At 41.2% G+C, this 22,886-nt stretch overlaps 2 protein-coding genes across 12 annotated transcripts in view; one reads left to right on the top strand and one right to left on the bottom strand.

Moving 5' to 3' along the window:
• tn (tripartite motif containing protein thin) overlaps positions 1-22,886 on the bottom strand; it is a 58,247-nt gene that overhangs the window by 24,408 nt on the left and 10,953 nt on the right. For 7 of the 9 annotated variants that reach the window (XM_069124496.1, XM_069124502.1, XM_069124503.1 and 4 more), the window contains exons 3-5: positions 5,887-6,068; positions 4,766-4,999; positions 507-856 (exon numbers count right to left, since the gene is read on the bottom strand). In XM_069124496.1, the coding sequence (XP_068980597.1) occupies positions 507-856; positions 4,766-4,999; positions 5,887-6,066 (764 nt within the window). In that variant the 5' untranslated portion in view covers positions 6,067-6,068. Of the gene's footprint in view, positions 1-506; positions 857-4,765; positions 5,000-5,886; positions 6,069-7,784; positions 8,238-9,639; positions 10,252-22,886 lie in introns of those variants that run through there. The other 2 variants (XM_069124500.1, XM_069124501.1) reach the window with 2 other exon arrangements.
• Positions 1,284-22,886, top strand: part of LOC138185513 (caldesmon) — a 56,162-nt gene continuing 34,559 nt past the window's right edge. The window contains exons 1-4 of one of the 3 annotated variants that reach the window (XM_069124515.1): positions 1,284-1,328; positions 2,559-2,830; positions 2,895-3,046; positions 3,557-3,770. In XM_069124515.1, coding sequence (XP_068980616.1) covers positions 2,810-2,830; positions 2,895-3,046; positions 3,557-3,770 — 387 coding nt within the window. In that variant the 5' untranslated portion in view covers positions 1,284-1,328; positions 2,559-2,809. Of the gene's footprint in view, positions 1,329-2,391; positions 2,482-2,558; positions 2,831-2,894; positions 3,047-3,556; positions 3,771-22,886 lie in introns of those variants that run through there. The other 2 variants (XM_069124513.1, XM_069124516.1) reach the window with 2 other exon arrangements.

Genomic DNA, 22,886 nt, shown 5'->3' with positions numbered 1-22,886 from the left:
TACACCGATGAAATACAATTAAAACGCAACCGTGACGCGATTCGAACCAAATTCGTGTTTCGTTAGTTCTCTGTACTTAATTATATTGCATTCCAGCACCGTTGGTTGCGAGTACCCTTAAAGGAAACTCCGCTTCTTTGATTCAACGAATTTTAATCTGAATTTCCGTGAGGCGTATTACGTGTTCCATAAATCCGGCGCATGCTTTTACAACTAAACAGACATTGCGAGGAATTTCCTTTTCGTAATACAAGCCATAAAGGCTTCCATTTGGTTCAAGGGTGGTTCGTTAAGGAAATACGGGAGATTAAATATCTTGGGTTTAGGGAGGAGGCCAAAGGAATCGAAATTTCCGCAAGAAAATATGAAGATCGATATTAGCAGGAAGGAAACTAGTGGCTGATTCTACGATATTTTCTAATTGTATGGGTCTCGAGAGACGTCTGTGGCAAAAGAGAAAAAAAAAAGAGAAGAAAGGAAATTAGATTAAAGGCGATGAGACGAACCTGATGAATTCCACCGTACGCAGGAAAAGCTCTTTTGTATCGAGGAGTTCGGAATCGTCCCATGGCACGTTTTCATTGATGTGAGCCTCCGCCAAATCGCAGTTGCTCTGGATATTCGCGATTTCCAATTCCAGATTCTCTTTGAGCTGAATCAAGCCTCTGAGCTCTGTGCCCAGGTATCGATCGACCTCGTTACGCAGATGTTCCGTACGGTCTTTCAAAGCCTTGCTCAGCCTCCGATAAATCTCGTCCACCTCTTCCGCGACCGAGGCACAGTTTGTTTGTAGTCCCAATGTGTTTTTCTCTACCAAAGCCAGCGCGTCCTGCAACCTGTGCAGCCCCCTGCGTATCTGTAAACAGAATTTTTATCGAATCGATGGAATCGTCGGAAAAAGACAAAATCTTGCGCTCTCAATTTCCAGAAATTATTTCCTTCTCGAGAGATTTTCGGATATTCGAAAAGCCCTGCTTACGATGGAGCTGTGTTTAAGATGCAAGTATTTGTACTTATATTATATTATTTAATAATATTATATTATTTCCAATATTATAGATCCGACCATTTAAGATATTTGGAGTACTATGTATATTAATTGGAACTTTATATTAGTTGGAATATTGTATATTCGACACGCTGTAGATTTGGGTAATTAAAGTGTTTGAAATATTTGGAATGGTAACCTTCTCGATACGAAGTTCAACTGCCGCGTAGCGTATTGACAGCCTCGAGTCACAGCGATTGCGTAGCGTATTGTTGATTTTAGTTGTCGCTCGGTCGTGCGGATGCGTGTATCGAGTACGATCGACGCTCGTAACGAACAGGTAAAATATTTCTGGCATTATAGATTTAAATATTTATGATATTTGCGTTATTAAACGCTGGAGATATTATACACATACGTTTAGCTTCTTTTAAAAATTATTCCTTTTGACTCGATTTTGGAATATTTTGAAACTTGTGTCTCTCTATCACGAAATATCGAGATATTCGTATATTTGGAATATTTGAAATATTATATTATGATACATATATATTATATATATGGTGATTTTTGAGAAGCTAACTCTATGTCGAAGATGTCCAATGGAAATCATCTCTATTTCCCACTGTCGTGATTTTCCACTGATCGTCACATGGGGTGCGTTCTGTCTCACGTTTCCCTTAGACGCTGAATTCGCACCGCTGAAGAGGAGAGTGCGTTTGTTTTGAATACATTAGGAGCGGGTAAATATACCGGCCGGTTATTTTTGCATTGCACATACATAGCACGTATTTGTACGTACGCGGTTATGTTGACCTGAATTCGCGGTATTCATCCCGATCGAATCGAGTTGCTTGGTACGCAACTCCATTTCAATATTTCCGGATCTATCTAAAATTTCAAAACCACCTCACTCGACATAATCACGCCGAAACCGCAATTTCACTGGGTTGTTCGAGAAGGCGGGAAGGATTTCGGTGTTCCTCGTCGAAACGACTATTGTTACGCGAACAATAATGTAATTTGTCGTGTCATGAACGCACACTCCGGTTGATAAAACATTTATGGGCAATTAAGTAAACGCGAAAGGTTACTGGAACATCAAAAATTATTATCAAAATCTTTAAAAATCGTTATCTGGTCCGAGACCTTAAATAACCTCGTAAACGTAATCTTGCAAATACTGAAATCAGTTTATTCTTGTTTCGAACATTGTTGTTTGTATTTAAAATTCGGGACAAGCGACCCGATATTTACGAACGAACGTGGCACGAGCGCGAGAATTTGCTTCGCGATTGTTCATCCATCATGACTCGTATAACCTAAGTCATCGTCGATTTGAAACATGTAGCCGTGTAATTCTTTCTAAAAATCCTTTGTATCGAAACCTACAAGATATGCCTTCAAGCACACCTGCCATATTTTCAAATATCCGCTTGCAAACATCAATCAACATGTCCCCGACTATTGAAAGCGTTTAAATTAAAAATGGAGTAAGCAACGGATTGAAACGCTTGTTACGTCGTGTCTCGTGGACAGGGAGTAACCTAGTTCTTTTTTTCTGTTTCAGGAATTTCCCGTTGAATTTCGTGGCAGATTTCCTGACGCTGCATAATGAATATCGCGCCAATCACGGTTCCTCACCATTAGAAATCGATGATAAGGTATACAAGGATCTGCTCTTATTTCATCCGGAAATATTCTTCACGCGGCGCGCTCGTTTACAAGGTTCTATGAAATATTGAACGCGGCCGTTTCTCAAAGAACTGCTGCTGTACATTTTTATTAACGCGATAACATCGCGATCCTTAGTCAATTTCCATGACGTTGAAATTTAAGACGGCAAGAATAGAATTTAAGGCATTGCAGCGAGATTTTACGTTAAGAAATGAAAATGTTTTTCAAGTTGAACGAGCGGGCGCAGGAATGGGCGGACACAATAGCGAAAAAAGGCGTTCTCGAGTATAGATCGGATCCTGATTATGGCGAAAACATATACCGAAGTTTCTGGAGGGACTTCCCTTATGAGATCAAACCGAAAGATCCGCTGGAAATGTGGTTGGTATTTTAAAGTTGCTATTTTAACTTATATAATTCAATCAGTTTACGGTGTATCGCGAAGATGTTCGAACGTTTCTAGAAACTTTTTGCGGATATTTTGCGTGTATTGTAGAAAAGATTTTAAAACGAGGCTCATGATTATATTAGCGAAATTCGAAAACAATCTGAATAAGATATTTAGCAGAAATACATATTTCCCAGAGATCATAAATATGTATAACTTCTAATTCCGTGATTCTAGAGTTTTTTAAGGGACAACCCAGTTAATAGATTAAATTTAAATGTGAAATACAACTTAAACTAAAGTTCCATTAAAATTTCGTATCATTTTTCAAAATATAATTTAACGAACGTTTATGCACGTTAAATAGAAATTTTACATTTGAGCCGAAAATTTCGCGAGGTTTAATTTTCTTAAATTTCTATTAACGTACATTCGTTATGGCAATTGAATTCACATTTGAAAGAAATAGCGAGTAATCGTGTGGATTTTTAATTGGTCCTTAGGTACGCAGAGGGTAACTATTTCAAATATGGTGTGTGCGATGTAAAAGATTTGGAAACTGTTCGTCGCTTTACTCAACTAATTTGGAAGAATACGGAATCGATAGGCCTCGGATTGGCCAACGATGACAGCGGCAAATTTTACTTCGTTTGCATTTATTATCCCCCGGGCAATGTTGCCGGCGAATTCGTGGAAAACGTGTTACCACCCACTCAGGTACGTTGTTAACGCGTCCATTTCATACGTATAATTATGATGATTTCACTTAGCTGTTGTAACTTACAAATTCCATTCGTTGCCTCTTCCTCTTCTTCCAACAATTCTTTTTCCAACAATTTATCGTACGGAATTTTGCGAATTCGCTGAGATGGGAGAGGAAACAGGTGGAAATGGGAATCGCCGGTGAAATCAGTCCGCGTCGTTAACCGATATAAAAGCGTCTGAAAGTCACGCGGTGAAAAACGTATGACTCGGCACGTTTTTCCAACGACTAGGTAAAATCGAATCGCGTATGCCGATTGGATGTTTGATCGGCTGGGGTGATCCTGAATTTCCGAATTTCCGCTGTGAATGTGAATCGAATGTGAAAAGAGGGAGAAAAGAAAATAGGGCAGGAAGGGAAGAAATGACAGAAACAGGGGAATGTGGGGAACGTAAGGAAGGACGAGGTGAGTGGGAGAGATAAAATATTAAGAAAGGAGGAAGAAGAGAACGAGGGAAAGGATAAAAGGAGGCAAGAATAGATAGAAGGACAAAGATAAGGAAAAATGGCTAAAGGCGAAGGAAAGAGAAGCAGAAATCGATCGCGAATCTACTATGTACGATCTATTTTGAATCTTCATCAACATCAAACAGATTATTGCATTCCGATCTCCATTGATGTCCGGGAGTTTTTAATCGCCAGGGAAGCGGAATCAGCAAATTAGTAGAAATCGAAGGGCGAAGATAAAGGGATGGATGGTGTCCGAGCGTGAAATCGTTTTTCTCGCTTTAGCGAGTCGATGTTTCTACGACGAGATCTTTTTCTTTTTTGCACCCAAGTAGAGGCAGTCTGCTCGTCAGTCCTCCGTAAGGTTAATATCTTGGCCAAAAATAGATTTCCACGGAGTATACAGGCAAGTAACGCGATTCTTTTTACGGCGAAAGGTCCGTGGTAGCGCGACGTATTCTTAAAAGGATTTCCACGTGAGCACGTGGCCCTTATGGCTTACCTGGGAATTGATGCGCGTGATTTCACGCCTGAGGATGTCCATGTGAGCGTCCTTGCATTCAGGGCAGCACTTTTTCTCACAGTGGACGCAGAGGGAGCAGTAGCTCTTCTCCGAACAAACGCCGCAACGTTCCATTGTTTGACCGCTGGTCGGGTCTGGTAGCTCCCCAGTGATCTCGATGTGCAATTCCAAGAATCTTTGCAGGGTCACGTTGGTCGGGAAGGCCTGTACACCCTGGCGACAACACGAGACAAGTTAAAACCGCGCTGCGGTCTCCCTTAATGGAATAACCATGATTCTGCTTCGAAATGAAACGAAAGAAATTCCAAACAGAAGGATAACTTTGATCTCGGAGTACGGCTTTTACCTGAAATTGAATTTCATACGAGAACTGTTTCTAGACCGGATTCCTTCGTTTTGCCCTTCTTTTTTTCTCTTTCTTTTTCTCTTCTGTTCCCATTTATTCCCGTTTGTCGTTCGTGTTCGCTCGCATCGGCGCTTTTAATTAAGGACAATTGTGTTACGTTTGACGCCGAACGGTCGGTTACCACCTTTAGGGCGGGAAGAAACTGAGACAAATGGTTGGCGAGACGCGTTAGATGAAACGCGAAACTTTATCCAATTTCGCGAGGGATACGCCGTCGCGGTGGCTTCGTTGAATAAAGATGAGGCCACACATTATACATTGTTAAAGCAAAAACCTCGTACGCTGGTATATTTAATTTCGCGCGTGTACATCTGTGTTTCGCGAAAGTCTTGCTTTGTCCCGACCAGCTTACTTCTGCGTTTCTTTTTTGATTCACTGCTGACGTCAAACCGCCCGTTTCAGAGAACGAAGCAAACGAATCCTAATTCGCGAAATCGATATCCGTTTTTCTCTCGCTTTCTCGAGTTTAGGACGAGCAGGAAACCAAGATGTAACCTCTTATAATTGCTTTTGTTCTCGCGAACTTGCGCGAAAACTATAGAAGCCGCGGACTGTCGACAACGTCGGTCACGAGAACGTGGTTAGAGAAGTAATAACTTTTTAAGGAGCAGGAAAGTTTCGAAAGTTAATAGTCTTAACATCCGCGCGTAGTTTTAACTTTGTTTGTTAAATCTTTGGAGAATTGATTGCTCACCTGGTAGGGTATACGATGTTCCGCTCGACATTCTGGACATTTCACTTGTCGACGCACGTAGTCAACGAGGCCATCCATGCACGGTTCCATGCAGAAGCTGTGCTGGCATGGCAAAAGCTTCGGGTTCCTGTACCGGTCCAGACATATCGCGCACGTTAGCAGTTGCTCGAACTGCTCCATGCCTGCGAAATACGAGAAAACACTTGTTATTTCGTCTGCTTTTTATTCAAATCCGATTGGCTGTCGCAGGGAATTTTATCAAAACGTTCATTGAAGATTATATTTTGTTTCTTTAATTTTGCCTTTTAATAATAGATGATTATCTAAACAACAATTTAACAAGTTATTCGAGAAACATTGAATTCCTTTCAATGCCAGCTTCAATAAAAAGAATTACGTATAATCTAAAGTATCAAGGTTACCTTGATCTTTTATCGAATAAAAAGTTTCCTAGATATTTTGCAGTTTTGCAATTTATTCTCAGCTACGTGGAGACCGACTTTTGTAGGAAATACTTTTTTGATCAGATTAGTAGAATCAAGTTGAAATTAATCTTAAAGCGTCACTCCGGTAGCCAACTTGTTAAATATATACAAAAGACGTAGTGTTTGTAACTCGGTGAAACAAGGGAGATCTCGTTATATTAAAAGAAAATGTTTTTAGTCGGCTCGCGTCACAGGTTTAACCAATTTCCGGTAAAACATTCGCAAACCTTACGCCACTCCCTGAAATACAAAGTAATCGTCGTCACAACTAATAAATAGTTCGAACGTGTAATTCGTAGTCTGTTGCAATTCGAGATTTCTATTGTGCCAAGTCGTTATTTATCCTGTCTGTTTGCTAAGAAACGTTATATTCTCCAAGGAATATTTTCCTTTCGCGATTCAACGAATAGTTGGATTACGAGGAAAATCCTAATTCCCTTTCTCTATCTCTCTTTCCTTAATCCTATTTCTTTTAATCTCTTTTAACGAACGCGCTTTCCTTAATTCTGCGTGACACACCGACGCACCGGTGGCCAACAAGACAATGTCAAGTTCTTTTCGAGGAGTCATTGCTCTTCTATTTCGAGACCCGGTGTATCATCGACGAGAAGTTGTTGCCCGAGAGATGGGTAAACCGAGAGGGTGTCCCTGTGAACTTCGTGCGCTGCAAATTGGCCTGAACGACGACTCGGTCTTGTAATTAGCCGAGTGGCTTGGCAGCGACCGTTTCGTATTCTCGTTCATCGGTGCGGTTCAAAATTCACCGCTCGATTTATGGCGGTGATTGCGGCACAGTTTCGAAAGTAGCCACCAAATCATCGAAAGTACTCCACTTTGATTGGTACAACGTATGAAACTTTAGATTGCCACCACGTTTTCATTCGCTTTCAACGTTGATCAGATGCAATCGTGTCTCGAGCCAAGTAAAATAACGCCTGGCCTACAGATTTTTCAATATCATCAGCTTATTAATATCCGTCTATTCTCATTCGTGACATTCGTCTATCGACGCGACGTTCTAATATCGTTCTCCGTTATCCTCGTTTAGAATCGCTCAAAGGTCGAGATCAAACAGTTGTCATCTATCGCCGTTTTTCGTATATGATTTCTTCTATGGTTATCTCCCGATAACCGAGTTTTAAAGAATCGAGTTTTAACTACGAGCGTGTATCCATTTGTAAATATATAAAATAATCTTTATTCGTTTCTAGACTGTGGATTTTCACGTATTTACGTGGTATCGAGATACGCAATATATACAGAATATACGCAATATTAAGAAATGTAAAGAATATTCAAAATGAAGTAGTTTCTTTATAATATTTGACAAAATAAACTCTCCTACCTAGTTTCCATGTTTCCATCTGTCCTCATGTAAATATGAATGTACATAAATACCTACGGTCTACTTACCTATAGTTTGTATCTTTTTACTTTTCAAGTAGCCGTAGTTATTGAATCTTGCGACAAAACTAATCCAAGCTGTATTTTATCGACACTCTCGTCGTAAAAGTGACGAAAAGTAATTAACGATGATAACGCGAATCGTTATTATATGCAATTTTATTTCGAAGCAATCGTGGCTGTGAAAGCTGACGATAATTTCCTCGGTAGATTCTGGCTCGTCTTCCAATCGACTCCCGAACGACATCGATGAAACGCGGGTGGGTTAAATTTAAAATCCGGCTACACGCGCGTACAGCCACAGCGAAGTATCAGGGATTATTTCAAAGTAGTTCTCTCAGACACGCACGCAGCCGACGATCGGAGCCAAATTCATTTTGGCTTTCGCAACATTCGGAATACGTAGAGGCGATGTCGAAGGCCGCGCCAACGACCAATCAGCTTCTCGCAGAAGTCACCGCACTGGAAACAAGCGGCCACATTAGAAAGCATTGTTACTCTTAGACGAACCACTTGTTGATCTTAAAGCGAATTCTAGGGTGCAACAGGCGGCTAGATGCTATTGTATTAGCAACTTTCTGGATGGCGGGGGCCAGCGGCAAGCAGAATGTTAATCCTGACACCTAGCCGGAAGCTAGCTGCTGACTTAACCAGCTTCCGTGGATCTGCGTTTATTTTGACACCAGCCTTGTCACGATGTTCGTCTCCTTTGCACGATTATCTTCTTGCGCTCACCGACACGAATAAGAGATTATTTCAGTAGATCTGTCCTCTGCATAGTCAGACCTGTCGTCCGACCGAGTTCTCTTCGACCGAGTTCCGTTCGACCTCGTTGTTTCCGTAAATTTGTTTCTTCGGTTGCTTGAGATCCAAAGTGTATGGTATTTTTGGCGATCGTGTTTGTTCAGCAGGCAACAAAGCGCAAGGACCGAGCTGCTCTTGCTCACGGGAAAATTCGGTGGAAAATAGAAACGTTCCGAGAACGAGACAAAGAGTGAATGGATTTACGTATGCATGTTGGAGGATGAAAAGTTCTCGCCAACAAGGAGAATTGTACGAGGTGTAGCGTATACTTGGAAGGTCAGGAAAATTCTTTTTTAGAATGTAAGAAGCGCAAAGTCCAGCAAGTTCTTTCGATTAACCGTTGATGACGCGTCAAAAGACGGGCACAGATGCACGTGGCGCGTTATTATTATATTTTCGCGCCAAGTGCGGTCGAATCGTGTCGCTGATTCAGCTTTTTCCTTTGTCTGCTTGATATTTCCACCGAATATTGTGGGCGTATTTTGAACAGCCCACACGCTCCAAATTCTCGTTTACTTGATATTTAAATATCTGGTTTGTTTGGCGCGGCGCATGCAGCGCGTGAAACGCGATATTTCTATTCATTTATTTTCACGATTCCTTCGACTCTACTATATATATATATATATATATATATATTTGTCAAGCGAGACTGTACGAGATTCCTTCGAAATTCTAGAGAATATTCGTTGATCGAAGCGGAGGAATGCCTAATTAAATGTACCAGCGTTGTAAACTACGAATTAGCGAGCAGTGCGACGAAGCGATAACAATGACGATGCGAAACGATTGTAAGGAAGACATCGAGAGCGCGCTATCCTACGTTAGAAAAGTATTTGCGCTGAGGAACATTGAATTTGCTCTGTCTCGTTAGTCGTCCTGGATTCCGATCTGCATTCAACAAAACCGCGCGTCAAATTTTCTGAAAATTATCGTCGTTCTAGCGAAGCGAGTCGTATCGCATCGGAAGCGTTTCTTTGTAACAAGCAAAGACAGAGAACACCTACCAGCAGGGCAGAGAATTCGGTTTATTTCATATTCGTGGAGTTTGCATACGTACCCAGAGAATTCTACGTTCAACTCTCTCCCTCTTTCTACGGAACTTCAAAGCGTCGGCATAAAACAAATCCGAGTCCGTTTCTTTCCTTCGAGCGAGAAACAAGGAGGAAGAAAAAAGCAGGGAAAATAAAGGGATAAGAAAGAGAACGGTGGTAAGAAAGAAGAAGAAGAAGAAAAAAACGGGCAACTGTTATCGACGAAACTTCGTTACTCGTGGAAGAAACTTTGCCGGAGACTTTTCTCCTTGGAACGAAGGAAGTTTAAAAACGTGCACAAAATGCTGTATTCACACGCGACACACTGCCAATGACGTTCTTATCGATCCATTCATGAACGCTTCCAGTGTTTTCGTTGCTGTGTAGAAGAATCGCGTGATCCTTGAAAAGACGAGAACTTGGTAAAACGAAACTTATATAGTTGCACTGTCGGTTTTCACGAGATACTGAGACACACAGGGATCAGCGCGTTGCTGGAATCGGTTGGTCCAGGGTATACTGACACTTTTCGACGTCAGTGGCCAGACTTACGCTAGCGAAGCGGGTGCTATACTTAGACGGAGACCTTCGATTTCCGGCGGTATGTTTTCGACGAGAGATCCACGCAAGAAACACACCGGGACTTTGAGAATTCACGCACGCGTGCGTGTTTCGTCGATGGACTCGCGCGTGCTACAGAAGCTTTTCTCTTCTGAACGAGACTGGCCACTCGAGAGAGAGAGACGAAAATTTGGTTTCGATCGTGAGACAGAGAGTAGAGGGAGAATACTTGGTTGCGTGAACGATCGAGCGAGAAGAGACAAAAGAGACCTTGATGTAAATATAACGTGTCTTTTGGAATCGTTGGTTTAGAAAATATCTGCCTTTTCATCTTTATTCTTAAAAGCTCGGTGTTTCGAGTTAGTGTGGGATTTGAAGAATGTAGTATAGCGTTTCGGCGATATCGTCGCTGTTATATTGTCTTGACGTAAATCTAACGCGTCTTTCGAATCGTTGTTTTAGAGGAGATATTTCTTTTCATCTTCGCATCGAATATCTCGATTTGAAATAAAGCGAGGAATCTTAATATACGTAGCAAAGTTTCGATCGTACGTGTTAATCCATCGGTGTAAATTTAACGTAAACTCTGAATTCGTAATTTTTCAAAGTATCTATCTTTTTATCCTCGTGTCGGAAACATCAACGTGAAAATTTTGATATTAAACGAAACGTGAAATTTTAACGATCCAGTAAAGTTTCGATGGCAACGGAACGTTTCCTATACGTTGGAAAGGAATGGTTTCACTTTGGTTCATCAGTTGTTATTAAATTGGCCGATAGTAGCCGTTGTCAACGGTATACCAGAATTCCCTTGTTGAATGTCGTTCACTCTAGATTACCCGCGACAATACCGGATTTGATTTCTAATTTCCAATTGTCCGTTTTGTAGCTGCGGATTGACGAGACGGGCGTAACGAGCGCCATTTAATAAAGCCTTCTGTTTAACGCCAGCATTAATATGCATTTTGTCGTTTCGCTGTAGATCGATGGAAATTCCTATTCAATTTCCTGTCACGACCCCGCATCGAAAATCAATAGGTAACGGTGAAAGTGGACCATCAGTCTGGTTATTGTTATTTTTCCGCGTCTTTAATTATATCGTTCCCGATTTAGAAGGAATTCGATATATCTGCGCGCGAGCGTCCGTGTATGTATGTGTGTGGAAACGCATATTCGTCGCCTCGTGATCTATGACTTATTTATTAACGCGTTAACACGATTCGATAAATTTAGATGACGAATTCATATCGAAAATAATTGAATTAATATTTTCTACGTTGTACAATTATTGGAACATTCTCGCGAAATCTATTTCGTTGAATCGTACTTTCTATATCATCGTGATTGTCGATGACGCCGTTTTCCTTTCATATTTAATGGCTCGTGAAAATATTTGGACGTTTACCATCGAAGAATTGTATAATATGTATATGACAGATTTCAGAGTTGCCAGCCGATTTGGAAACAGTCGTATTCGTTTCTAAAGTATAGAAGACGAAGAGCGACGAAACTAGTTTAACGCTGATTAGAAATTATAAGTTAACCCGTTCATTGCGATTAAAGTTAAAACGATGCAACGGCATGCACGACGTCAGCCGTGAATCGATATCAATTATATTCAATCTGGCTGCAGGCCAAGCACCGAGGCCAATATTAAAGGCTAATCCAGATGATCGGATACAGTTGCGCCAGGAAAATTTTACTGAATTGCCTTCCTAACGGACTCTCGTTTTCCATCCGTTTGTACGATCAACTGGAAAAACCATTTTAATACCGCTACCCAATTGATTCAAGTAGCAGAACGATATTGCAACGCTGTCATAACTTTCATTTCCTTTTCTTATTATAACTTAACTTTACTCATCCTCTTTCGTTTGTCATCATTAAACCTAATCAGTCTAGCGTAACTAAGGAGAGAATCAAACATTCGTCGAAGACGTTGATAATTCTTTTTCCAAAGCAACAGAGAAAGAGCAACTTTTCGAACTTTGTGCATTTATAACACGAGTTTGCATAAACATCCGACGTCTATTTCGAAAATCTCTTGGCATAGTCTTACAATTTACGTTAAAAAATCTCCACGATTCCATCCTCGTTGAATAACGTTGTTTGTCAGTGGAACGAAATTTACCGTTAGGATAGTTGTTACGAAGTTTTGACTAGAACAGAAAAAGTTGTCGTCCAGAAATAGTGACATTAGCGAGAACGGGTTGCTGATCGCGATTCTATGCTCCTATTAGCGTCTAGCATCGGCACGAAAATCCATGCTAAAGTTAGCCACGTTAGGCACGTTCTCGATTCTCCAGCGCTGCGTATTCTCAGGCAGAGCTCTCAGAATAGCTCCGGCAGTATGCTGCTTTTCTTATCGACCTGTGCTTTTCTCTAGTCGGCAAGACAGCTTTCTACACGGGAATTTACCAGGTGGCTGTTTTAAGTCGGCAAAACTCGGTCGGAGATTGTACGAGGTCGATAACTGGGAATTTTCTTACCTAGTGGTGGCACTCTTGTTACGATGAATGAGATCACGAACGAGAAAAAGGATGCTTCGAGAGTTTGTCTAATTAAATTCATTGTGGTCTTGGCACGCTGTATAAACGCGAACAGCAATTATCTTCATAGTAAGAAACGTTTCTTTTCAATTTTATGATTGCTTTTCTATTTTACAATTTCCGTCTTTGAAGAGTTAAAAATACCTTAAATACTCTCATAGACGGAATTCCATCCCATGCAAATCTCCTTTTACTTATCCTATCGCAGAGATATACAACGATTGCAAACAATCTTTCTTTCATTCGCTACTCAAGTATAATGAAACGTTCGATTCTACTTGTTTCGCTTCGTGAAACTCTTACTCTAAGAATATATCACGAACTTTTATTCCTGATAGCCTTAGAAATAACGGATAATCGTTACTTGTAAGAAGAATGGAGTACCGAAGGAAAGAAACATAAGTCAGTTTGATCGTTTCGGTGAAACAAATTCGTATCCACTATTACCGTGTTCGCAAATGAACACGATCGTTAAATGAAAATTGCTCATAACGCGGTCGGAATTTCATTTGGTCCAGTGAAAAATTTATGGAACGTCTATGACGGCGTTTATCGCGCGACATTGCAATGATAGATGTATTATCGAACATAAAAAGGTTATCGCGGTATTAAATTCATTGTATCCTTTTATCGGTGTCACGGTTATATTTAATCGTATCACGATACGTTTACAAATCCGACTGGCGGGTGTTATTCCTGTGTAACGTATTTCCTGTCGGACTCAAAAAAAAAAAAAAAAAAAAAAGAGAGAAAAAAAACGTCGATTCGTGTTTCCGGTTGTTTGCTTCAGTTTGTACCAAACATGTTCCCTCAACCGAACTCGTCGATAAATTGCCGTTGATACTGCGTTTCTTTCTCATTATGCGTACCATCCTCGTACGATGCCAAGATATAATTATCAGGCAAATTCAGCAAAACGAGGGCGAATCAAATACAGTGAGACAGTGGCCGTTTTCGTCGTCGTGATAACACACATCCATTATCGATTGTTAAATATTCCTCGCAGCGTGCGAAACGCCGGCAGTGGAAAGCCATTGAAACGCCGAGGAATCGAAACAGTGGCCGTACCACCCGCTTGAGCCAGTCTATTTAACGTAACAAAACTATGTCTATTTATCAGTATCGACGAACCATTGTTCGCCCACAGTCTGTTTTAACCAGCTTCTCTCTATCGATTTCCCTTGGCCGAGGAAAAAAAAAATTCTCTGCACGTCTCGTATTTTGTTACCCTTTCTAGCTTTTCTAATTGACAAATGCTCGGCCCCAATGTAGTCCCTAGCCAGGATAAATCTATATGAATTTTTCCACTGTCAGTCGACCGACTGAAAGTACCTTCGCCACTAGCTTTAGCCCTCACTTCTCCTTTTTGTTCATGTTTTCCCCAGTGTATTTTCGCGGCTCTCCTTAGTTTTCCCGCTACTTTTTTCTCCCCCTCCCTTTATCGTTTCGGTCGCTGTTTCGTAGTCACCCTAAACTTTCCTGATCCTCGTTTTGTCTCTCTTTCTTTCCTACATGATCCTGTCGATAACGCGTTGACACGTGACGAATGGCTTGCTACGCGCGTGACTTTCATCAATTATCGGCTGAATTTGTGAAACACCAAGAAAAAACATTGTTTCCGTTCACGTTATGGGAAAATTTAGTAACGTTAAATATTTCGTTTTTACATACAGTAGATTGTCGAATGTTTGCTTAGTTTATAAGATTCAATTTTTTCGTTGTCTAAATCTCAGTGTCGTTTCAACAAAGAAAAGTGTTTGGGATGATCTCTGTGCATAAAATTGGATCGGACGCGTGCGATTGGATCGTGAAAAATCAAAGAGCGCAGCTGATTAATATATTCTAGGTCGATCGATAGTTGATCATAGTACGTGAATTTCTTTGAATTTCATAAAATTCTAGCTTCTTCCCATCTGCTTCGATGTACCAGTTGCGTTAGAATTTTCAATGCTGGATGGTAGGTCGACCGTAACTCGAAGCTTTCGCTCGGAGGATTAGAGTTCTGCCAGCTCACGTTTTATTCCTTTCGAGTAGCCTCTTCTAATTTCATACGTCGTCTTAAACAGCCGTTTCGTGATTCCGTTCTCCTTCACTTTGTTCGCCTAATCTGCCGTTAAAGTTATACCGTTACGAGGGATAACGTGCTAAAAAGTACGGTGCAACTTCTTTTACGGCCACAGAATTAGCGCGGTGAGGCACGTCCCGAGTGTCTAAAATTGCGAACAACCATGCTCGAGGACACGGCAGAGCGGTAGTCACGAACTGCGTGTTCATATTCGCATGGCACAGCCGAGCCTCGTAATTGCGTTGTAAAGTTTCGCCCGAGCCATTTCGTTTCCACAATTGCTACCTTTTATGAGATATTTCGTTCAAATAATGACGTTTACCTTTTTCACCCTAAGGGCAAGAGTCTATACACGTATCTCGGAGGCGCGTCTCATAGATTTCCAATTCTCCTCTGGAGAAAATATTTTTTCAGTCAAATTCCACATTGAAATTTTACCGTGACGGTTGATCGATAAAAAAAGTTAGTTTAGAAAACGGATAAATGCGTCGTCTCTTTGCCGAAGCAAGATAAACACCAGTTAGGTAATGTTTGTTTTTCTTTAGTCACGCGAATCCATTCAGCTTTGCGACGAATCAGAAAGCTTTTCCGTGACATTCAAGAGCAGGAAGTCCTTTTACCTTTGGGAAAACTGGACGCTATCCGTCCACGGCGAATTGCCCACGGCGCGCCGCATTATCACTGTGCAACAATCGTACAGAGAAACGTATTATTTGAGAACATCGCGCTGTCCCAATGAGAACACGCTCTTATCGTTCTCATTTCTGCCACTGTTGCATTATAGGAGTCAGCCGATTTGGTGGAAAATTCTAGAAATAGCGAGTTGTAATTTAATCGGTTTACTTCGCAACAATTTTCGAGCAATTTCAAATAATTTCCTTTCACGCGAATCCACGAAGAATTCTGGATATGAAGAGTCTAAATTTAGTCGGTTTACTTCACAACTTTACTTCACAAATTTTCAAACAATTTCAGGTAATTCCTTTTCGCACGAATCGACCAGGAATTCTGGATATGAAACATGGAGACGTGAACGACTTATTCTCAAATTATTCTCAGATGATTTCCCTTTCTATCGCTTGGTCATTCAATTTGGTTGGAAAAATTCTGGTAATGAAAAATCGAAACGTGGATATCGTATTTTCGAATAATTTTCGTACGATTTTACACGGTCTTCTTTCACAAATTTCTCTTCCACTTGATCGGATATTTGTCTAAATATCTACCTTATTAGGATAAGCTCTGTGTTATGCTTTCGTTGCTCTGTTACTACAGTCTAACGACGCTTGTCAAGGGATATGTCGAGTAGTTTATGAAGAAGGATGCTTGTTCCGGATGCTGCTTTTGCTCCCGTTGTCGTCCAGGAAGGTGATTTAGCGGTTGCGACGTGTGCAAGCGCAGCGTGTTTTCTAATGAAATTATTGAGAAAGAACGGAGCGAGAGCGATACCCACGAAGAAAACTGTCGGAGGATCGAGTAACAAGATCAGCGGAGCGTAACTTAATTCTGTGTGTTTACTCGCTATCATGTGAAGACAGTGGATCTAAAAATCTCTGGCTTAATCTCGCGCGGAATATACGACCCTTATAGAATATTTTGCCCTGCCCATTATTTATTATACCAGCCGTCGCCTATAGTATGAATAATTTCGAAATATTTCCAACATTCTCGCGAAGTTATTCGCGCGATAAAAAACTGAAATTTGACAAAAGCGTCCGCGGCGAAACAATGGTCGAAAAGCAGCAGCAGCGTTGATTTACGTGTCGGTCGGGCAATTTTTTCAGCTTCATCCCGTGGCAATGTGTGGCCTCGATGTTGCTACAATAAGAGTCACTAGCTCTCGTTTTTTCCACGTCGTTTCTTTCTCCGTTATATATATATTTTTTTTCCTTTTTTTTCCCTTTTTACGTGACTGGTTGATAACAGAGGTCGAGCAATATTTTAAAGCACGTCATAGCGTTTTGCGCGTCAGCGTGGCAAAAATCACGGCGTTAATATAAAAATTCTAACGCCGTTTCTTTTTGCATCCCTTCGCCTACCCTCTGTCCCCCCTTTCCTCCTTTTCCTACCCATTTCCCTCTATTCTTTGGCGAATCTGCGAAAATCGTGCTTGCACGCGTGTTGCACATCGTCGGCACCGCAACCACGTTCGTGTAAAAAACCACTATCGCGTTTACAACGACGCAGCCATGTGCACGTGGGATGTAGATTTGCGAGCACCGCTTCTGACCGCGAAGATCGTGTCGCAATAACAAAACGGAGGAGATTTAAGGCTTCTTTGGCCGCATTGTTTATCGCGTTAGAGCCACGTTCTTCCGTTGGCAACGGTTCAACGATGTTTGTTCGTCTCTTTCTCCAGATCCAGCAAATAGGAGCAAAAGTCGTTCGGTTCTATCGGACGATACAGCTTGTTTGCACTTGGACGAAGATAATTTCACGTTGGCCCTGTGGGCGGACTTCGTTAGGAGGTAGCTCGTAATTCGAATAATTAGAATTCGTGTCTGGATTTCTCTAATATTTCATCATCGGTGCTTCCGATTCAACCAGTCTGATTTATCTAAGTTTCCCCGGCGAAACGACCTTTAAATCGAACAATTTATGCGTTCCTCGAAGCCGAGAACTCTGTATTCTTTGTTCTTATTGTCTGTCTATTTCTTATCGCTGGAGAAAGTATTGATACGATGGCGTAGAACAGGGCACACCTTACGGATATCAATGATTTTGAAATATGGCGGGTTGAAAATCATAGGGAGGCAAGCCAAGTAAATTTAGACGCGTAATTTGCTGTTAAAATGTAACGTTCTTTTAATTTCGTAATTAATCGGCTTTTTACGTTATTCTCTGTCGCGATACGTTTCAACGAATTTGAAGAACCATAACTTCTACCAATATTATTATACGAAAAAATAGCAACGGTGCGACTCTGTTCGCGTGACTTCATATAATAACGAAAAAATTGGATAATTTATTAGGTAGCTGGACAGTCAGTAAGTTACGATCGACGTTCGAACGAATGTTAAATCGATAGGAGTTCGTTAGGCGATAGAACGGTTCTCTTCCACCTTCTTCTCGTCCCTCCATTTTTCCTGCATATTCGCTGAATAGAATTCGTACCATCGTCCAATGTTTAATTACGAGAAGACGTTCCAATATTGACGTTGTTCGACGCGCCCGATGTCGATGAGTTTCCAACAATGGGATCTTATAACTTCCGCGTATAATTTCCGTGAAAATGATCACGAGTTCGAACTTGAAATCTCAGACAATGGGGGACGAAAGTTGCGGAACGATATTCCCAAGTAATATGCGCTCTGCATAGACCCTCCTGCCAGCTGTATAATCTATAAGCCACCCTTTGTACTTGGCAGCCGCGTAAGACTGGTCCACGAAACAACGTTAAACAGCTTGGTGATAAAACTCCATAAAACTACCCTCTCCTTAAGAATCTATATATCGATCGACGAGTCGATATTCAGAAGGCGAAAGGCTGCCAGGAACGTTGATTTATCGTCGGATACACGATGTATACGTTAACATCTTGAAGTATTCGGACGTTTGCAAACTATTGCAGATATCTAAAAGATATACTTCGAGCGAAACTCTTCGATCTAATTTTGGCACGTGATATTATTTCAGACAATCGCATGCAGATAGTGGATATTAATGAAACAGATAGTTAATATTTGTTGCTATAAACGAAAGATTAACGATTAAAGTTGGACGAAAGTTGATCTTCTGTAGAGAGATTCGAGTTAAGTGACTTGAAGCGTGTTTATTCGCTTCGGTTTAAATTTGGCAGACCATTTGATCGCAAGTTTGATACCAAGTATCTAAATACTTGTAACTTCTGCAGGAATACCGCGAGCACGAGATTTAATTAACGTCGCGGACTGTCGAGAAGTCGATTAAAAATTTTTTTCAACCTGCAATCCATGTCCTTCTCGCGGAACTTTTAAATGGCTTTTTAATTGAATTATACGACGGATAGTTAATTAATTTCTTAGAAAAAGCCACGACGACCGGGCTCCTGAACGCAGCCGATTAATCGAACCGTTCTTCCTCATAATCGGGCGGAAATGCGGTGGCACAGAGACGCTCGAGTTTCTCCAGGCTCCGCTCTCCTTCTTTGCAATTCTAATATTTCTCTTCCATCGTTGGTCCCTTAATTACGCGCTTTGTAAATATTTTACCGAGAGGATCGAAAGGAAATCAGAGGTTAAGGGTGGGTAAAGCTGGAAACATCGATTATACCGGTTGATCTTAATTTTTTAGTCACCGTCTGTCGAGTTTCGGTGTCCGTTGCAAGTTCCATCGGGCGTGGAACGTTCCCAGCCGAGATACGCGCTGATCGTCGATTTATATTTGACTGGGGCGCACATTACCATGGAGTTTTTCAATTAATTCGATGCCATTATACGGCCGGTCTTTATTCAGAGCCGAGTAGAAGTGGGTCGTAGGTTGGTGGTCGGCAATACAGCACTGCCAGAATCAGAACTATGCCGAGTCAACAAAGAGATAATCATCGTGCTTCGCATTGTTAATCTTAATTAACGCGGCGGCGTAGATCAGGAACACAATATCGTAAGAAGTTCCCGCGTTTTATTCCAACGAAATTGCGGAACAGGGTTTGAACTTAATTGGACGGAGCCACCTCATTCGTGAGACCACCTCGAGGCTAGAGGTGATCTCGAATAAAATGAAATTTTTTTCTTTTCTTTACTGTCGACGATGAGAAAAGAACAGAAGGCGGCTGGCAGTGGGGACAATAACCAACGACAAAGACGTTGCTTGCCACCGTTTTCTATGCTACGCCGTTGACCCTTTTGTTTTCATCGATTCGCTTTGCTGGCCCTTTCTTCATCCTCAGATAAATCAACGGTTCTTCAATCTACGATACGACTGAGGATTCGATCGAGGATTCTCGATCGAGACACGATTAAAGAGCGAGCAGCAATTTCTTCGATCATAACGGTTCCCGTGTTTCGCCTCTTTGTGCAACCCTTTGATGTTAGTAGCAATACCGGTTGCTAGGTTTGCTACGAACGTTTGTTAGAGCGATATCGGGTGGATGCATTCTTCGAGTCCCTTCGCCAATCTATCTCTTTGCTATCCCCTCCGTGAGAAGGTTGCATAGCCGCATGATTTTCGTAATTGCTTATGCAAGAACCACCGTTCAGACTATTCTCGACAGATTTGCATAACGCATAAGCAAGCTACGTAACAGGGTTGTTTGATATTATCGTTTCCGTAAGATGATTCAGACGAGCAGCCTGTTTCTCGTTCGCTGCTCGTTGCAACAGACTCCAATTAATCAACCTTCTCTTTTTATCTTTATACCGGACGTCGAATATCATCCGAATGCGTTATGAAGCTATCGTGCAGGATGAATATCTGGTTTTTCCTCGTTGTTATTTTTTACGGAAACGTCGCGTTGAAAAAGTCGTTAGCTCGTGGCGGAATACGGATTGAATAATTTAGCGCGTTTCCTCCGCTAGTTGTTCACGCACTATTTATTTTAATTTATATCTCGCACGTTCTTCGCCGGTTCTTCTATTCAAATGTTGTGCCGGCGCATTAATATACATTTGTAGTCGAGCGATATATTACTGGAGAACGTGCTTCCTTGCCTTCTCTCCGTCGACGCGACGCGACGTGAAGGGATCCACCTAACGCGGTGTAATAATGCGTGCCTCGAAAGCCCGCAGAAATTGCCGATATATACCGTGATCGTGAAACGAGATGCCGTTTGCAGCTCACAGCCGGCTGGGTTTCGCAGGATTTTACGATAAGACAGAGCTTTGTCCGCGATTAATTTCACGAAAAGTTTCGACGAGCTGTTGAACACAGGTGGATGAAGAGCAGCGGAATAGAATTTCGTCGGCACGTTAACGGCGAATTTGGCGCCTTTGGCGCACGCCACGTTCAAAGGGTAAATCCGAGGAAAGAGTGGCCCGTAGAAATAATAGCGGGTAGTCGCCGATTCCAGGGAAGAGTGGCGATAAGCGAAGCGTTTGAGTTGGTACGAAACGGCGATCTATTATTCCGGAGCATTTTAATGAAAATTCTCGCAGCGACCAAGGGGATGTGGCACGAGATTCAAAGAATAACGGGGGATGAATAAAACAGTGATGCGTCAGAAATGGGTGAGACCGGATCTTCGTCTGGCGTGAATGGTTTCTTTGCCATTCTCGTGGAAAATAAGAGACGAACGGGGAGGAATAAGCTCTCGTTGCCAGTTCGTGTGAGAATAGATAGAGACGTTGACGGGGGCCGCATCACCTTGACGGGATGATTATACCACATTTTACGTCACGGCTTTGCGCAGCGTGTCACGTTTAATACCGTAATTCCTTCTCTCCTTAACGCAGTGCTGGGATATCGATCTTGCACTCGAAAAGGCAAAGAGAGGGATGCTTGCTCGCGCCAGCTTTCGTATTTCGCTATCGTAAAATTTCGAACATAGTTCCGACAGAGTCTCGATACTCGTCGTCTTCTATGAATAAGTTTCGTTTTAGGAATTGCCTTTACTTAAAGCGTCGGTAGTTTCGCTTAGCTTTTACTAGGAGCCAGAGAGAAAGAACCGGTAGCACGAGAGTTACACGGCGAAAATGAAGCCACGAGAGAAGAATGGTTCGAATAGAATGGAAAACCGTGTAATTGGCTGCGTTATTCTTCTAGCTAAGTTTCTATGGACTTCACTGTCCCGATTGCTTGCCAGGTTAAAAGATTTAAAACGATAAAAGCCAGAACATGGTACGTAATTTCGGCGGTGATGTTCCTTCCAAAGTCGTGATTCCACCGACTGTGTCCCCATACGCTTTCCAGTTTCGCGCTACGTGTTTGATCAATTAATCCATTGTCCCAATTGACCAATTAACCCTTACGCTAATTGGCGATTCGCCGTGGTTTTAGGAGAATAATGGAATGAACGATACGCGTCTACAGCGATACGAGACTAGCTCGCTGAATATTCTCTCTATGATCTGTCCGAAAAGCAGAACAAAGGAGAGCGAGCTTTCTGAAAGAGAATAGTAAAGAATCGAGCAAACCATAAATCAAACCAATCTTTATCTCCTTAATTTCTGTTTAATCTTTCCTCATTAATTCGGCATGGAAGTAGCAGGTTGTCATAGGTAACGTGGTGTCCTTACGTTGAACTTTTAAAACTTTTATCAGATACAGAAGCGATCAATAATAATGAATTCAAGAGGTTCCATTTTTCTCCTCTTTTTTTCATTGCGACACTATTTTATAGGAGAGCAATTTGAAAATTCAATATATCGATTAATTCGACAGTAAAATCTATCTTTGGCCAATGCCAATGTTTATAAAGTCAAGATGTTAGGACTTGAAGAGATATGTTTAAGAGTTCAAATAATTTCTGACGTACAAGTTTCTGCTGTTTCAAGTTTTTTTTCTAACACAATGAAGATAGAATTAAAGATTATGCTATATCTGCTTTTTATCCTGTCTTGGATATTTTTTATCAGTTAGACATTCACGAAATATCAGTTAGTATTTTATGAAAAATTTTGACATTGGCATATAGAAATGTTATTATAAACATTTCTAGATACAATTTAAAATTGTTCTTTTTTTATATAGAATATACAATTGTTTAGAAACTCGATATTACTCGTTTTTGCAAAAATATGAAATTGCCATTTCTCGCATCAAGCCATACAAATAATATTAATACCATCGATCGTTTAGGCTGATATCAGTTACTAAGTTAGGAATTATCATTTAGATGGTAGTTAGTAAGATAAGATATTGGTTAAGTTAAACCAACATAACACTCATTAGCATACTTTCTTTCGCAACCATCAAGTGGTATAAAATTGGGAAAATTAACAAGAATAGACTATCATATTTCTTCCATGTAATTTTCTTATGGAATGATGTAATATTAGATATCGCCAGAAAAAAATGATATCCTCGAATTTTCTTTCACGCCAGTCTGGCTGGCTTTTCGTAGGTTTTTATCAGCGATTTACCGTGGCTATATAAGGAGAACGAAGGAGGGTGAGCCGAGTAACTCAGGCGAAGAAAAAAAGAAAAGAAAGAAAAAATTGCGACTCGATCTATATAAGCGGGT

The sequence above is a fragment of the Bombus flavifrons genome, chromosome 12, assembly GCF_040668555.2.
Source record: "Bombus flavifrons isolate JBK064 chromosome 12, iyBomFlav1_principal, whole genome shotgun sequence".
In the NCBI taxonomy this organism is placed as follows: Eukaryota; Metazoa; Arthropoda; class Insecta; order Hymenoptera; family Apidae; genus Bombus; species Bombus flavifrons.
Note: the sequence above shows the minus strand (reverse complement) of the source record. Positions and strands in the feature narration are given on the sequence as shown.